The following is a 16122-nucleotide window of genomic DNA, read 5'->3' as shown; positions in this document are numbered from 1 at the left end:
TACATGTAATCATTATGAGTATATCATCACATTTCTCATATTATCTCAATCTGCTGTCATCTTTTCTACCCTCTTCCTAGTTACATTATTCCCAGACTATTAAATAGCCACCTGAGTGGTCTCGTTTTCATCAGAATCTGCTTCCTCTCCCTCTTTCCTCATCAATAAAATGAGGTGAGGAGAGAGAGTTTTTAAGGTGCTTTCTGGTTCTAACATTCTGTGATTTGTCAGTTGTTTTTCTCATCACTTCAGACTCTGTTAAACCTTGGTTACCTATTAGAGTTCAGTTTAAAAACTTTTTTTTTTTTTTAAGATTTTATTTATTTATTTGACAGAGAGAGAGATCACAAGTAGGCAGAGAGGCAGGCAGAGAGAGGAGGAAGCAGGCTCCCCGCGGAGCAGAGAGCCCGATGTGGGGCTCGATCCCAGGACCCTGAGATCATGACCCGAGCCGAAGGCAGCGGCTGAACTCAGATCATAAAGGAAAGAAATAATGGATGAGTACCCTTTGCAGAGTTAGACACATCAAGAAATGTAGGTCTTGGGAAAAGTGTAGGTACAAGCATACATTGGAGATACTGCAGGTTCAATTCCAGACCACTGCAATAAAGCAAATACCACAATAAAGTGGGTTAGATGAATTTTTTGTTTGCCCAGTGCACATAAAATTACACTGTATTGCAGTCTATTAAGTATGCAGTAGCACTAAGTCTAAAAAATACTCCCTTAATTTTTTAAAAGATTTTATTTGTAAATAAGCTCTACACTTACATGGGGCTTGAATTTACAACCCCCAAGATCAAGAGTTGCATGCTTCACTGGCTAAGCCAGCCAGGCACCCTTGTACTTACCTTAATTTAAAAAATACTTTTATTGCTAAAACATATTAACCGTCATCTGAGCTTTTAGCAAGTCATACTCTTTTTGCACGTGGAAGGTCTTGCTTCGATGATAGCTGCTGACTGATCAGGGTGGTAGTTGCTGAAGGTTGGGGTGCTGTGACATTTTCTTAAAATAAGACAACACTGAAGTGTGTTTTGATTGACTCTGCTTTTCACCAGTAATTTCTCTGTAGTGTGTGATGCTCTGTGATAGCACTTTGTCCACAGTAGAACGTATTTCAGAATTGGAGTTAGTCCTCTCATATCCTGCCACTGCTTTCTCAACTAAGTTTATGTAATATTCTAAATCCTTTGTTTTCATTTGAACAGTCTTCATAGCATCTTCACCTGGAGTAGATTCCATCTCAAATAACCACTTTCTTTGCTCATCTCTAAAATGAACCTCCTCATCTGTGTAAGTTTTATCATGAGGTTGCAGCAATACATACACATCTTCAGGCTCCATATATTTTAAGTTTTTATTTAATCTCTACATACCATGTGGGACGCAGACTCTGTACCTCAGCCAAGATCAAAAGTCCCATGCTCTTCTGACTGAGCCACCAAGCACCCCTTTAAGCTGCCCTTCTAATTGTAGTTCACTGGCTCTTTCCACCACATCTGCAGTTACTTCCTCCACTGAAGTCTTGAACCCTTCACAATCATTCATGAACATTGGAATCAGCCTCTCCCAAACTCCTTTTAATGTTGATACTTTGACCTCTTCCCATGAATCACAAGTGTCCTTAATGGCGAATTTTTTCCAGAACATTTTAAACTTACTTTGCTCAGATTCATCAGAAGAATCACTGTTTAGGGCAGTCTAACCTTATGAAAGTACTTCTTTAATAAGATTTGAAAGTTGAAATAACTCTTTGATCTATGGGCTGCAGAACAGATGTTGTATTAAGTATGAAAACAACATGAATCCTGTACATCTCCATCATAGCTCTTGGGTGACCAGGTGCATTTATCAGTAATATTTGAACGGAATCTTTTTCTCAGCAGTGGGCTTAAAATATTAAATAAACCATGTTGTAAACAGATGTATTATCCTTCAAGTTTTGTCCCATTTATAGAGCTCAGGCAGAGTAGATTTAGCACAAATCTCAAGGGCCCTAGGGTCTCCAGCATGGGCTTCACTTAAAGTCACCAGCTGCATTAGCCCATGACAGAAGATTTGGCCTTTCCTTTGAAGCTTTGAAACCAGGCATTGACTTCTCCTTTCTAGCTAAGAAAGTCCTAGGTGGCATCTTTTTGTGATAGAAGGTGGTTTTGTCTACACCCCAAATCTGTTGTTTACTGTAGCCACTTCCATTAATGACCTTAGCTAGATCTTCTAGGTGACTTGCTGCTTCATGTTACACTTTGATGTTACAGAGATGTTTTTGTTTTTTTTTCTTAAACCTTAAACCTTTTTTTAATTTATTTATTTGACAGACAGAGATCACAAGTAGGCATAGAGACAGGCAGAGAGAGAGGAAGGGAAGCAGGCTCCCTGCTGAGCAGAGAGCCCTATTTGGGGCTGGATCCCAGGACTCTGGGATCATGACCTGAGCAGAAGGCAGAAGCTTTTTTTTTTTTTTATTTGACAGAGAGAGAGATCACAGGTGGGCAGAGAGAGAGAGGAGGAAGGAGGCTCTCCGTTGAGCAGAGAGCCCGATGTGGGGCTCGATTCCAGGACCCTGGGATCATAACCTGAGCTGAAGGCAGAGGCTTAATCGCAGAGGCTTAATCCACTGAGCCACCCAGGTGCCCCATCCTTAAACCGTTTCTTGAAGCAACCTCTGCTAGCTTCAAACTTTCTTTCTGACACTTAATTACCTCTCTCAGCCTTCATAAATTAAAGAGAGTTAGGGTCTTGCTCTGGATTAGGTTTTGGCTTAAGGGACTCTTGTGGCTCATGATCTTTTATTTGGACTACTAAAATTTTCTCTATACTAACAGTAAGGCTGTTTGATTTTATTAGCATGCCTGTGTTCGTGGGAGTAGCACTTTTCCTTCAAGAACTCTGACTTTGCATTCATAACTTGGCTGTTTGGCACAAGATGCCTAGCTTTCAGCTTGTCTTGGCTGTTGACATGCCTTCCTCAAGCGTAGTCATTTCTAGCTTTTGATTTAAAGAAATGTGTGACTCTTGTTTCACTTGAATACTTAGAGGGCTGTTGTGGGGTTAATTGCCCTAATTTCAGTATTGTTAGGTCTCTGGGAATACGGAGGCCCAAGGAGAGGGAGAGAGATGGTCAGTAGAGCAATTAGAACACACGCAGCATTTATAGATTAAGGTCAGTGTCTTGGATGAACGCGGTTTGTGGTGCCCTATAAACAGTTACAGTAGTAACATCAAAGATCACAGATCACCGTAGCAAATATAATTATAATGAAAAAGTTTGAATTATTGTAAGAATTATGAAAATGTGACAGATACAAAGTGAGCAAAATAGCTGTTGGAAAAACTATGCTGATAGACTTGCTCAGTGCACGGTTGCCAAAAAACTTCAATTTTAAAAAAAACTCAGCTTTGAAGCACAATGAAGTATAGTGCAACAAAAGAGGTATTCCTAGATATGTACATGTGTGTAGATCTTTTTTAGGGTTTCTTTTGGTTAGGAGATAAGAAAAGGAAAAAGCTTATAATTTCAAACCCATTCGGAAAGTGGTGTGCTATATTTTGTCTTCTTTTCCAGCTAAAGTTAGAATTCTTTTATGGAAATTGATTCGTTACTGCTAGAGGACTAATAGGGGAAACATAAACTTTTAAATCTTATTCATGTTAGATTAGAAACATTTGCCCGGCATGAAATTTCCTAGACATCTAAACACTTTTCTAGAAAAAGGAAAATAATATTTAATAATTTTGTGTAGAAAGACAGGTGTAGCTAAAGTAAGAATTGTATGCAGTTTTTATTCTGAAATTCTTGAAGATGTGAGGTCGTCCTCTGCGACATCACCATAAAATGCCCAAGGAACACATTAAAACCAACTTTAAAAACAGAACATTATACTCTGTTTCATTCCTAGAAATAGAAAGATGGTTACAAACAATCCCAAAATGCAGATATTTCCATTCAGTTGGTAGGTTTGGTTTAGATTTTATAAATTTTTTTTTTAAGATTATATTTTTATTAGAGAGCAAGCATGCGTGCATGCATACACGAGTTGGGGGAGGGGTGGAGGAAGGGAGAATACACAGGGCTAGATATTTATACAAGTTCTGTTGGATTTTTTCTTTTTACTGCTAACACAATATCCATGTTCTTTCACTATACCATTTCTCTAACTCTCCAGATTAGATTTCCTGCCATTGAATTCTGACAGTTAACTACCTGAACTTAGCGTCAGACCCCCCCCCAGTTTAAAGGCTCAGTCCCACAAGACTGCCCTCGCTTTAGTGGCAAGTTTGGGTCTCCAGGTTACCTGTACTTCTGTCCAACTTGGAGAGGATCAGGGTCTGTGAATATATGACTGCTCAGAGAGTGAGTTGTTACTGTGTTGCCCTTTAGTTTACCAGATTCCTCCTTTTAGTCCTTCTTTCTTCCTTATTCTCCCTGATCACTTACTGCTGTTAGAGGGACTAGAGAGGACAAGGCAGTGTTTTGAGTGTTTGTAACTTCCTCCTTCGTTCTTCCTAACTTTCTGTCTTCCTTCCTTTCTGCCTATCTACATATTTTTTAAAAGCTGCTTCTGTATGCCAGAGGATGTAAAATTTTACATCCAAAATACCCTCTTTTCTGGGAGAGGGCACCTGAATTTCCAGATGTGGGGAGATGAGTCTTTTTTTTTTTTTTTTCTTAAGATTTTACTTATTTATTTGACAGAGAAAGCAAGAGAGCACAAGCAGGCAAAGCAGCAGTGGGAGAGGGAGAAGCAGGCTCCCCACTGAGCAGGGAGCCTGATGCAGGGCTCAATCCCAGGACTCCGGGATCATGACCTGAGCGGAAGGCAGACACTTAATGACTGAGCCACCCAGGCGCCCCAAGGGAGATGAGTCTTAAATCTTGAAGCATGAAGAGAACCAACTATGGCAGTTTTCTGTTTTATGAAAACAATTAGTATAATTACAGAACCTTTTAGATAATACTTCTTAGTAATTCACTATTTTAATAGTTGTATAGTCTTAAATGTGGGTGTCTTTAAATGCTGCTGCCAGTTTCTTCCACCTCTTCCTTCTATAGGATAAATAGCAGGGGAGGTTGTTTTGTTGTTTTGTTTTCTTACTTTCAGTAATTCTGATAAGGTATATTTGAAATATTTACTTCACTAAGGGATAAAGAGTTTTTTATTTTAAAAAATAAGCACTTTATTCCAAAAGTTAATCTTACAATTTTTAATATCTTTAATATGATTTTTTAAATGATAAAGGTTGTCAAAAATAGTAATATGTTGTACTATTATTTTTTTATTAACTGAAAAATTACATGTCTTCTGGCTGTATGCAATTTATTTATTTTAGGTGCTGAATTTTATGCTCCTTATATGAAAAATAGAAATGTAAATATTTGAAATTCTTTACTGCTTGCCTTCTGGTGAAGCTTGTCTAGGTATTTTCTTTTTAAAATAACTTCTAAATCTTAGCAGTTTTGAGGTGAAAGGTGGCATTTTGACTAGAGAAGAAAGAAGATGCTGCTTGCAGTACTTAACATCCTTCATGAAATGATGCTGTTGTTGGATAATTAACACTAATCTTTTCTCCTACAGAGGGCTGTTGGAAATAAGATGATGGTTTTATTACTTTTAATATTTTAATCAGTGTAAGCTACTTTTTAAAATAAATGTTGTTTTTCAAGATTTCTCAGGGAGGAAAGAGAAACAGTTGATGAGCCAATGTGTATTTTGATTCACATTGAATACTTTTTATTATTCTTTCCAAAACAGACACTCCTTGAATATGCAGAGAAATGGAAAACTTCAGAAGATCCTTTACCTTTATTGGAGGTATACACAGTGGCTATCCAAAGTTATGTTAAAGCCCGACCTTACCTTACCTCTGAATGTGAAAATGTAGCATTGGTTCTGGAACGCTTGGCATTGTGAGTAGACCTTTGAGTAAATAAAAAATTGGATTTAGCTTTTTTTTTTTTTTTTAAGAATTTACTTATTTATTGAACAGAGAGAGACACAGCTAGAGAGGAATGCAAGCAGGGGGAGTGGGAGAGGGAGAAGCTGGGAGCCTGATGCAGGGCTCCATCTCAGGATTCTGGGATCAGGACCTGTGCCGAAGGCAGATGCTTAACAATTGAGCCACCCAGGCACCCCTAGATTAAGTTTTTTTGTTTTAATTCTGTATCTCAGGGTAGTTTAATTTTTTTAAAATGTTTTTTTAAGATTTTATTTATTTATTTGACAGAGAGAGAACACAAGTAGGCAGAGAGGCAGGCAGAGAGGGAGGGGGAAGCAGGCTCCCTGCAGAGCAGAGAGCCCGATCTGGGGCTCGATCCCAGGACCCTGAGATCTTGACTGGAGCCGAAGGCGGATGCTCAATCCACTGAGCCACCCAGGCGCCCAGGATAGTTTAATTTTAAATAAAATAGTTATGGGGTGTCTGCTGATACTAGGATTATTTGTTTTATTTTACTTTGAATTTTAATAAATGTTTGTATCCTTACCAATTTTTTGTTTTTTAGAAGCTGTGTTGAACTTTTACTATGCCTGCCTGTTGAGTTATCAGATAAACAGTGGGAACAGTTTCAGACACTGGTGCAGGTGAGAATATTTACCCATTAGATTTCATATCGGTATATCGTATCCTTTCTTTATTCTCAATAAATTATTTGTTTACACTTCAAACCATCTAAGTAATAACAGGCATTATTTGCAGCTCTTATTAACACTAGTTTCATTCATATACTAGACGTTCAATAAATGTGTGTTAAATGATGATACACATTTAAATAGATTGATTGAATATTGTTGCACCGTTCTTTAAGATCAGTTAATTAGCACTTTGCCAGACCAGTAAGGGAAAACAAAAGAAAATGCCCTAATTTGTATTTAGAAACAGTTTACTTGCTGAACATCTGCAATGTGCCTTAAATGAATTTAATATATCATTTAATCCTTATGAAAACTTTGTGGGGGAAGGTATATTTTTCCCATTTTAAAGGTGAGGAAACTGAGGCTCATACTTTAAAATATTTATCTGCCCAAATTTATACAGCTAATACTACAGAGTAGTTACTTGAATCAAGGTTCTTTTTTTCAAATTCCATGCTTTTCACCTATAACTGAAAACACATGCTTTGTCTCTTATTTAGTGCTGTTACTCTACCTTACAGAAGTGTACTACACAATTTAGTACTTAGTTGTGTTGGAGTATTTTCAAGAATGTTAAATTTTGTTTCAAGCACTAGATTGTGCTGGATATACTATAACTTCAAGTAAGTTTTGATTAATTGATTAACTAAAAAGAATGATTTTGCTAGTTAGTTTCAGAAAGTATTTCTCTTTCTCTAGCCAGAGTTCATAAAGTATGTTTTGGCTTGATGTTTTTTTTCTGTAGCGATTAAAGAGAATTAGTTTCAAATTTCAGAAGCATGTGAAATAAACTGTAGTTAGGTAGAGAAGTCAGCTTTCCTGTTTTAATATTAACCATTAAAATCTTCATCAGTTGCAAAATTCTGGAAAGGATTTATATCTTAATATCAGAGGATTCCACATAGTATCTTACACATAATTAATTGTTGAAATGAAGGTGTCTTGTGTTTGTTACATTGCAACTAACTTTTTGATCATGCAATTTCTACTTCAGTGTATCAGTAGCTCATGTCTTAGGTGGTTTTTCCAGCAAGTATTTATTTTTAGGCAAATAATTATTTTAGAACTTTTCATTGTTTGGCATTCTACCTCAGAATTAAGTTGTTTACAAATACAATATTGAATTCCTTATGCTATTTTGTCAGCATATGATAACTTTTAAACTTTCCTTTTTGAAACAGTAGCACTAGTTGATACTTTTTCATATGGGTTAATGAGAAGGAAATAACTCTTTAAATCCTCATATGGTAGATTTCAGCAATTGTTCGAAGAAACTTTCTTAAAGCACTGGAACTTGTTGCAGTGGGGAGAGTTTATGGTTTTGAGGAATAAACTTTTGGTATAAACATAACATATAGCTTTAAGAGTTTCCATGACACTTTGCTCTCATTTCAGAGCTCCCTTGTAGTTATTTTGTACCTGCTTAACAGCATTTGTTTCATTTTACCTGTGTTTTACTATTTTAACTTTCTTTACCCCACTAGAGGATAAGCCCCATAACTGCAGGGACCAGTTGCTCTCTTCCCTAGTCCTTTGCCCATAGATATTCCCAATAAACATTTTCTGAATTGAATAAAAACCATTGGTCTTTCGTGTCTTGAAGAATATGCTAATTGCATGAACACTTGGAAACAACTAGTAATCAAGTTTTAGTGTCAGTTTTAAATAGAATATTGCCAGATATATATAATGAATAAATGAAAAATCATGCATTTAGTTGTTTTCATAAGTCCCTCTTATTGGAATATGTGTACATTGTCTTTTAGGCAAATCTGTCCTTTATTAATGGTAGTTTTTTTGGAAAAATTTTTTTTACTAACACAGGATATAAAATGTGTAAGGTCTTTTATGCTATGGATATTCTGATAGCTTCCTTCAGAAGTAACTTTGTTCTTGGTTTAGATTTTGGGGGAAAAATAATTTTGACTTATTTCTAGAAATACATTGTATTTATTTAAAAAGTTACAATTGATAAAATTCTTGAGATTCATCTTTAAGAATCGGAAGTAAAGGAATTCAGCACTTTGTAATGTGATGTGAAATTTTTAAGATAAAAGTCTGATTTTTCAAAAGTTTAGTATTATATTTAGAGCCTGATAAGCTTGCTTTTAAAAATCTGTTGTAATTCTTTGGATGTTTATTTAATATTTATAGGTAGCTCATGAAAAGCTGATGGAGAATGGCAGCTGTGAATTGCATTTTTTAGCTACTCTAGCTCAAGAGACTGGGGTGTGGAAAAACCCGGTACTGTGCACTATACTTTCCCAGGAACCATTGGATAAGGATAAAGGTAAATTTTCTAGAGAGAGAGAGAAAAAAAATAAAAAGAACTATTAGACTAGAAAAAAAATAAGTACTTAAAATTGTTTTGATAAATATAATTCATTTCAAGATTTCCCAAAGAAGGACCCTTTAATTAAATTTTAGCTAAGGTGCTTGAGGCCCTTCACCTTAATTTTATTTGGGGGAAGATGTATTTATAGGATATTACACAGTCTTAGAATAACAGAAAAACTAAAATTTTTCCCCAACACGTTTTCACATAGAGGAATTCCCTCTGCAGTATCCTGACAGGTGGCAATCTAGCTTATATTTGATAACTTACTTGACAGATGGGGAAGCAGAAGTAGGGTAGTTAAATGATTTTCCTCAAAATAGAGAAAGAAATTAAACCTAGAATTCTCAAGTCTTCTGCCTCTAAGATTAGTACTCTTTCTCAACAGCTTATCATTCATTTTATTTTATTCTGTTTTGTTATTTTATGAGCTTGGGCAATAAAGATCCCAGTTAAACTCAACTGGCAGATACCCTCTTGGAAGTAGATGGTTAAATCACAAGTAATATGTGTAAACGCTTTATGTTCAGAGCTCAAAAATTTTATATACCATGAAGAAGAGCATAGTTACTGTCTTTGGTACTTTTCTTGAAATTACTTAGGAAAGTGTCCAGATTTCACCCAAACTTTCCCCAAGGTATTTAACTGAAGAAGTAAATAAACTTCTCTTGTTTATTGCTGCTTTGCTTGTTGATGGATGGCAAACTTTAGGTATTTTGCTGTATTGTAGCAAATTGTGAAGGCTGTGAGAAAGAAGTTAGGTCTGTTGCTTGTGAACTTTTCTGGTACATTGATACCTTCCAGCCAATCCCCAAACTTCTCCTCAAGCCGGTTTTTCCTACCTGGCTCACCTCTTAAAATTTCTCTGTGCTTTCCTGATAGTTCTAGCAATGTTATCTATTCTTAATTTTCACAAACAAATTATTTTTAGTACCCCCTTCCATGGTAGATATCCACAGTATTCTCACAGTATTACAGTATTCTCAAGACTTTGGAGAAATGGGGACTGGACTCATTATTTAAATTAATAATAAGAACAACATTTAAAATTGAGAATCTTAGTTTTTTTTTTTTGTTTTTTTTTTTTTTTGCCTTTGGCATATTAGTTACATTCCCAGTATGCTAATACCACTAAGATTATGTTCTTATAATCAAATTATACTTTCTAATCTATTCAGCTTTTGGAAATACTGGATATAATATATGACTACTAATATCAGATGACATTGTATAGTTCCTAACAGTTTGAAATGTGCTTTTATATTCATGGTTTCATTTAACCTTGATGATCCTGTGGAAAAGGTAGGATCTTTATTATCACTGTTTTACAGATGAGAAAATGGAGGCTCAGAAAGATTGGTTGTCTTTTCAGTATGAACTTGCCAGTGTTGTGAGGCAGAGCCAGGAATTGAAGTCAGGACCTCTCTTCTTTTAAACCATGCCCTGTTGCACCTAGCCTAATAAAATTGCACCTAGCTTAAATAATTCACTCCTTTTTTCTGTTAGTTTCTGAAGAGCATTTTTGCTGAGCTCACACATTACACTAAAACAGGAAAATGGAACCTTACCTTAGCAGAGATTTAAAATTTATTTTAAAAGAATATGTGCTCCATTTCCTTACTTGCTTAAATGTGCCTAACATCATTTCTATTAACAAAGTCTCTGCCCATCTCTTTGCTGCTTTATTTCTTGTTCTTTGCCTGACATAGCTACTGGAGTAATTTGGATTATTCAACCAAGAGGAGTTTCTTAAAATAGCAGTGGATTGTAGGTAACCAGACTTTAATACAACTAAGTGAAGCAGTCAGATGTCAAATGACAGATTTTGCAGCCATAATCTTTACTTGGTTCTCTGTTATTTAGAATGTCTCTTTGATGGGAGTCATTTTATGGATAATCACAGAAGCTAGAAGTGTATGTTGAAAAAGTTGAAGGAATTAACATTTTACACAAAATATTAATTTATTTACATTATCAAGCTTGATGATTCAGAAGGATGGGGAACTTTTAGCTTTAAATACCCAGTCTCTTAGTTTAACTTAACTACAGCAAGCTTGAAGAGAACTAGAGCTTAGAGAATAATACATCTCAAGAGGCTATGCTCATTAGTTTGTTTATAGTGAACCCTTTGGAGTTTGATACAGTATTTGAACAGTAATCTACCTAATTGTGATTTCTTTTAAAATATTTTATTTATTTATTTCTGAGAGAGAGAGGGAGGGAGCGAGCGATCGCGCGCACAAGCAGGCAGAGTGGCATCCAGAGGCAGAGAGAGAAGCAGGCTCCCTGCTGAGCAAGGAGCCCTATGTGGGACTTGATTCCAGGGCTCTGGGATCATGACCTGGGTCAAAGGCAGTGGCTTAACCGACTGAGCCACCCAGGCATCCCAGAATTTTTTTTTTTTAATTGACTAAATTTGGACTCACTAAAACACAGCTAATCCAAGAAATGCTCTTCGATTTCGGGGATTGAGGATGGGTGGAAATGCTGGTTTCACTATTAAGGTTTTAGCATCCTAGAATAAAGTAACTCTAATAACTAAGTTTACACAATTCAAGTAGATGCCCTTTGAATTTCACAGGAGCTTTAAGCTTACATATTATATCTTTCTTTGGTCATAATCTCAGGATTGGAAAGACAATGCTTCCCCCCCCCCCCCCAATTTTAACTGCCTTCTAAATATCACTGACAAATAAATTGGCCTTCTCTCTCTCTCTCTTTTTTTTTTTTTTAAGATTTTATTTATTTATTTGACAGACAAAAAGACAGGGAACACAGAAGCAGGGGAAGTGGAAGAGGGAGAAGCAGGCTCCTTCTGAGTGGGGAGCCTGATGTGGGGCTCAGTCTCAGGACCCTGGGATCATGACCTGAGCTAAAGGCAGATGCCTAACAACTGAGCCACCCAGGCACCCCAATTGGCCTTCTCTTAAACACCAATTTATTTGCTAGAGTGGTTTGTTGTGTAGTTCAGTCTATTCTTAACCTGTGATTCTTCACTATAAAAATTGTGAAAACTACATTCTTAGAATTCCTTCTTTTGGATCTAGTACTACTCCTAGAGCCATGCCAAACAAAGTATAAGTCCCTCTTTCATGCCATAGCAAGGTTTTTTAAATGCATTTTTTGGATCTCTTTAATATGTAATTCTCAGAACTTAATGTGTACCCTGAATATGATCTGGCTGACTTGGAGGTCATTGGTTCTCTGATTTTTCGGTCTGACAATTTATACTTCTAGTGTGACTTAAGATGACATTAAATTTTGGGGGTAGCCATATCATTCTCACAACTCTGTGAGATTACTAATCACACAAAAAATTTTAAAAATAAACAGTACCCTTAAATTACCAACTACATTTTTTTTTTAATATTTTATTTATTTGACAGAAATCACAACTAGGCAGAGAGGCAGGCAGAGAGAGAGGAGGAAGCAGGCCTCCCCTGTTTAATTTCAGTGTTAGATTCATTCTGTGTTTGCAACTTTTCAGTATTCTTTTCAATCTTGATTTTGTTATTCAAGGTGTTTGCCCTTACCAGTTGCCTCTTATTAACATATATTCTTTTGACATCCAGGTCCTTGAAAATAACCATAAAACGGTCATGTCCAGAAACCTAGCCCCTCAGATACTTAACAGAAATCTTCCTTCTTGCCTTCAGTCCTTAATCAATACTCTGATTATGGTTACTTGATAAACTATGCCTGTTTTTCCTTGTGTCTGCTCCATGATTTTCCTTTTTTGTATATAAGGATTTGATGAAAGACCCTAACACCATAACAAGTATTTGGCTAGAGTTTTGTTTTTTTGTTTTTTGTTTTCTTGCTAGAGTTCTTTTAAGCTATAATGTTTAATACTGAGGTTAGTGTGACCTAATTTATAATTTTTTAAACTTTTTATTTTAGAATAGTTTTAGAATTATAGAAAAATTGTGAGGAGTTCGCCTATACCCCACTACCAATTTTCTTTACTCTTCATGTTTCGTATTAGTATGATACATTTGTCACAGTTAATAGACCAGTATTTATACTTTGTTATTAACTAACTTCCATACTTTATTCAGAGTTCCTTAGTTTTTACCTAATGTCCTTTTTCTGTTCCAGGATCCCCTCCAGGATACCACATTACATTTAGTCGTCATGTCTTCTTAGGCTCCTCTTGGCTGTGACAATTTTTCAGACTTTCCTTGTTTTTGATGACCTTGACAGTTTTGAGGAATACTGGTCAGGTATTTTGTAGAATGTCCCTTAATTGGGAGTTGTCTGATGTTGCTCTCGTGATTAGAACTGGGCTTACGGATTTGGGGAGGAAGATCACAGAGGTAAAATGCCATTGTTATCACATCATATCAAGGGTACATACTGTCCACATGACTTCTCATTGTTGATATTAACCTTGATCACCTGGCTGAGGTAGTGTGTTTGTCAGGTTTCTCCACTTTAAAGTTACTCTTTTTCTCCCTTTTTATACCATACTTTGGAGGGAAGTTCCTACATGCAGCCCACACTTAAGTGGTGACATTTTAAGCTCCACATCCTGGAGGGGGGCAGTATCTACATAGATTATTGGAATTTACACAGCTTTATCTTTCCCCCATTCATTTGTTTATATCAATATGGATGAATGAATATTCATTTTATACTTTGGTCATAATCCAATATTACTTTATTTTGTTACTCAAATTGTCCCAACTTTGGCCATTGGGAATTCTCTTATTTATTAATTTCTGTGTTCCTTTGATATACCCCTGTCATTATGGGTTGTTTTTTATTTGAGTGCTCTCTTGCTTTCCGGCACTGTAAGGTGCTCCAGCTTCTTTTACATATTTCCTGTCTCAGTCCTAGAATCAGTTGTTTTTCCAAGGAGCCCTTATTCTTTTTTCTTGGAGAACAGTAATAGAAAGCAAGACCTGATATCTGGGAGTGTTTATTGCTACTGAAGTGACGTTGCTTCTAGGGTGTCATTGCTTCTAGGTCCTCTCAACAGACAAAGCAAATTATATGTAGGTATACTAATCTGTGTGTAGACACATCTATAACTATTTCCATATGTAACCAGCTGTATTTACATCAGACTAGATAGGAGGGTCCATACAGATATCTTTCTTCCACTAATCCATACCAAAAGGATCACTCTAGTCTTTTCTTTTTGCTTATCTGTAACCTCTCACTTCAACAGACTGTACTATAATTGGAATCATGCACTAATACAGTCTTCTCAGACTGACCTTTTACCATTGGCTATCTATATACTTAATCAGTATTAGTGTACATGTATAGTGATTTCAGAATTGATAATACATACCTTTGTGGAAAACAACTTTACTGATTAGAATACAGCGCTTATGTACAATTTCTCTTGCCATTTTTCTTATAGACTCTACTCATTCAAAGATAGGCGAGCACTTTAGTTCCCTACCTCTTTCAGTGAAGTTCTTTCATAACATTTGTAATACAGTTAGGTTTTTTTATCCCCTGTATTCATTTCATCCTGGGCTTCCCCAACCTTCTAAATATTTTTTTAAAATTTGCATACCTTAAGATTTCTTGTTTGTGCTGTAAAGTTCTATAGGCTTTGACAAATTCATAGTATATACATGTATCCACCATTATAATGTCATACAGAATTGTTTCACTACGATACATAAAAAAAAAAATCAACTATCTTCACCCACTGAATGCTCTCCTAAACACCTGATAACTACTGATTTGTTTAACACCTGATAACTACTGATTTGTTTACCATCTCTGTAGTTTTGGCTTTTTGAGAATGTCACATTAATTATAGCCTTTGGTCTAGCTTCTTTTACTTGGCATATGCATTTAGCATTCATCTGTCTTGAATACCTTAATGACTCCTTCCTTTTTATTGCTGAATTGTATACCATTTTATGTGTGGTATGACTGTACCAGTTTCTTCATTCACCTATTAAAAGACATCTTGTTAGCTTTGTGCAGTGGCAGTATCGTAGCCAATGAGGTTTATCCGAGGCGCAATTATTGCTAATTAAAAGACATCTTGTTTACTACCATTGCCGTTTATGAATAAAGCTACTGTAAACGTTTGCATGCAAGTTTTTGGGAAGACATAAGTTTCACATGAATTGGGTAGATACTAGGGGTAAGATTGTTAGATCATGGGGCACCTGGATTACTCAGCTGTTAAGCGTCTGCCTTTGACTCAGGTCATGATCCCAGGATTCTGAGATCGAGCCCCACATCAGGCTCCCTGCTCAGCAGGAGCCTGCTTCTCCCTCTCCCACTCCCCCTCCCACTCCCCCTGCTTGTGTTTCCTCTCTTGCTGTCTCTCTCTCTCTCCTTCAAATAAATAAGTAAATAAAATCTTTAAAAAAAAAAAATAAAGATTCTGTTCTTTAAAAAAAAAAATTGTTAGATCATATGGTAAGACTATGTCTTGCTTTGTAAGAAACTGCCGAACTGTTTTCTAAAGTGGCTATACCATTCTGTATTCGCACCAGCAGTGAATGAGAATTCCTGTTGCTCTAGACCCTCATTTGTAATTGGGATTACCTATTTTGGGAATTGTACCCATCTAATAGGTCTGTAGTAATACCACATTTTTGTTTTAATTAGCATTTCTGTAATGACATCAGATACTGAACATGTTTTCATATGCATATTTGCCATCTGTGTATCTTTGATGAGCATCCCTTTAGGTTTTTTTTTAATCATTTGATAAAATCAATTTGATTTTTAATCAGTGTGTTTGTTTTCCTGTTGTTATAACAATTCTTATTATATTTTAGATACGAGTTTTTTATCAGATACGTTCTTTCAGTCTGTGGCTGATGCTTTTTCTTAACAGTGTCTTTCACAGAGCAGAAATTTTAAAATTCTAATGAAGTTCAACTTACACAAATTTTTCCATTTGTGGATTGATCATGCTTTTGGTGTTTTACCCCAAAACTCATTACCACGGGACGCCTGGGTGGCTTAGTTGGTTAAGCCGCTGCCTTCAGCTCAGGTCATGAGCCTAGGGTCCTGGGATTGATTCCCACATCAGGCTCTTTGCTCAGCGGGGAGCCTGTTTCTCTCTCTGACTCTGCCTGCTACTCTGCCTGAGCGCGCATGCGCGCGCGCTCTCTCTCTGACAAATAAATAAATAAAATCTTTTTAAAAACCATGTCATTAGCACTA

General features: G+C 36.2%; 1 protein-coding gene and 1 pseudogene across 3 annotated transcripts in view; both read left to right on the top strand.

Annotated features, from left to right (window-relative positions):
• The window catches only part of ZNF292 (zinc finger protein 292), a 92613-nt gene that overhangs the window by 42921 nt on the left and 33570 nt on the right, over positions 1-16122 (top strand). Inside the window, exons 4-6 of one of the 3 annotated variants that reach the window (XM_046004965.1) lie at positions 5757-5911; positions 6506-6584; positions 8790-8925. In XM_046004965.1, the coding sequence (XP_045860921.1) occupies positions 5757-5911; positions 6506-6584; positions 8790-8925 (370 nt within the window). Of the gene's footprint in view, positions 1-5756; positions 5912-6505; positions 6585-8789; positions 8926-16122 lie in introns of those variants that run through there. The other 2 variants (XM_046004966.1, XM_046004968.1) reach the window with 2 other exon arrangements.
• LOC123942803 lies at positions 14911-15061 on the top strand (annotated as a pseudogene).

Source organism: Meles meles, chromosome 5 (genome assembly GCF_922984935.1).
Source record: "Meles meles chromosome 5, mMelMel3.1 paternal haplotype, whole genome shotgun sequence".
NCBI classification, from domain to species: domain Eukaryota; kingdom Metazoa; phylum Chordata; class Mammalia; order Carnivora; family Mustelidae; genus Meles; species Meles meles.
Note: the sequence above shows the minus strand (reverse complement) of the source record. Positions and strands in the feature narration are given on the sequence as shown.